This window comes from Vigna radiata, chromosome 8 (genome assembly GCF_000741045.1).
Source record: "Vigna radiata var. radiata cultivar VC1973A chromosome 8, Vradiata_ver6, whole genome shotgun sequence".
Classification (NCBI taxonomy): Eukaryota; Viridiplantae; Streptophyta; class Magnoliopsida; order Fabales; family Fabaceae; genus Vigna; species Vigna radiata.
Genome location: NC_028358.1, coordinates 13587485 through 13589741, shown reverse-complemented (window position 1 = coordinate 13589741; position 2257 = coordinate 13587485). Strand labels below are relative to the sequence as shown.

At 34.0% G+C, this 2257-nt stretch overlaps 1 protein-coding gene across 1 annotated transcript; it reads left to right on the top strand.

Moving 5' to 3' along the window:
- Nucleotides 1-617: 617 nt before the first annotated feature.
- LOC106770262 (protein ALP1-like) lies at nt 618-2048 on the top strand. Its single transcript, XM_014656077.1, has 3 exons — nt 618-1202; nt 1286-1511; nt 1597-2048. The coding sequence occupies exons 1-3, from the start codon at nt 618-620 to the stop codon at nt 2046-2048; spliced, it is 1263 nt and encodes a 420-aa protein (XP_014511563.1).
- The last annotated feature ends 209 nt before the right edge of the window (nt 2049-2257 follow it).

The following is a 2257-nucleotide window of genomic DNA, read 5'->3' as shown; positions in this document are numbered from 1 at the left end:
ACTATCTTATTGGGATCTTACTATCACTGCGTACTGATTATTGGTGGAATTTTTGCTTGGATTCTTGTTTCAAAGCCTATTGAGTATTGTTCGAAATCTTGCTTGCTTGAAAGGATCATCGTTGTCTTCAAGAGGTATGTATGACATTGCTATATTTAATTAATACGAATGAATGTGTGGTTGTTGTACTGAATATATTTTATGTATTTTGTAGGATTATTAGATGAATGCATGAATTCTTTTAATTAGGATATGATTATATGAATATTTGAATTTATTGATACTATTAATTTGAGTTGTGTTCATTAAGTTGTTAAATTGTATTTATTTGGTTAAGTAAATATAGATGGAATAAGAATTAAAGTTATGAATATGATAATGTATTATGTTTTTTTATTTTTTATAAGTGATTATATTAATAGATAATGCATTATGTTTATTTAATGTAATAATGTATTATGTTAATTTAATCTATAATATTTATTTAATGTATTAATGTATATTTATTATTTATTATATGAAGATATCATGTATGATGGTATGAATGAGGTTTGTTTAATGAATATATGAATGTATGATGTTATTTATAGTATGTATATTTGGTTAAGTAATTATAGATGGAAGAAGAATTAGATTTCTCGTATTTGGACGGTGAAGATATAGATGATGATGTGGTTGGCGTAAACTTCAATATTATCTCGGTTATTCGAAGACACTTAGAAATAACCACTGCAATGGNTGCGGTAACAATGTTATGCATTGTTGCACACGCGTTGAGTATCTTGGAAATTAACTCGAGTGATTCCAGTAGTGTAAGCATTTCCCTACCGGAAAGAGATCGTCGTAGAGAGAAATTAATGTCATATCTTGTGCACACTAATCGGTGTCGCGACATTATTAGGATGGGTCCNGAGGCATTTATAAATCTTTGTGAAAGAGTAAGATCAACTGGTTTGGTTAAGGACGCCATTCGGTCGACAGTGGAGCAACAAGTGGCTCAATTTCTTCATATAATTGGCCATAATGTTAAGAATCGAAGTGTCGCATTTTTCTTTCATCGCTCGGGTTCGACGGTTAGCAGACACTTTCATAATATGTTGGATGCAGTTATAAATTTGGAATATGAATTCCTAATTCAACCCACAGGAAATGAGGTTCAACCATATGTCTTGAACAACAATCGGTTTTACCCGTACTTTAAGGTATTGATTGAAAAATTACGTTACATGTTCTTTGATGAAAGAATCATAACAAATTTAGACTTTTATCATGTTTGAATGCTTAGGATTGTTTAGGGGCCATAGACGGTACTCATGTTCGTGTAAAGGTGGCAAGATCTGATGCTCCGAGATTTCGAGGAAGAAAAGATTGGCCAACTCAAAATGTGTTCGCCGCNTGTGATTTTGACATGAAATTCACATACGTTCTTGCTGGGTGGGAAGGGACTGCATCAGATTCAAGAATTTTGAAAAATGCTTTAGATCGAGATGATCCGTTGGTTATCCCCCAAGGTTAGTGTNTAAATTGTTCTGTTGTTCACTACATACCTTTATATGACAGTAGTGATTAAATAGCCTTACAAGTTCAAAATTGTAGGAAAATACTACCTGGGTGATGCTGGATTTATGTTGAAAAGCACGGTTTTGACACCATATAGAGGNGTCAGATATCACCTTAAGGAATATACACGCAGAGGACCACAAAATGCGCGCGAGTTGTTTAATCATCGACATTCATCGTTGAGAAATGTAATTGAAAGAAGTTTTGGTGTGTTGAAAAAACGATTCCCTATCATTGGAAGTGGCACTGAACCACACTATGATTTGGAGACTATGACAAAGATTATCTTAGCATGTTGCATCTTGCACAACTTCCTTCGTACCGTGGATAATGAGGACTCATTACTTGAAGAAGTTGATAATGAGTTGAATGAAAGACAAAAGCATAATGTGTCATCGTCTCAACTTAGGGAAGAGGATCATAGGATGGGTAGTAATATTAGGGATGCCATAGCAGATCAAATGTGGCGAGATTATCAGAACTCTTAGTTACTGTATTTGATTGTGTTGTATGTTGTATGACTAATGGATGTTATCAGTATTAAAAGAACATTATTGAATGGATGTTTTGTCTTAACTTTTTACTATTTTGTTTATCAAGTAGGTATATAATGAACCGAGGTAAGGCAACCGCGATTGAGTCCTCTGCTCCTACGAGAGAGTTCACAAAGTGGACTGAGGACATGGACGCACGTTTG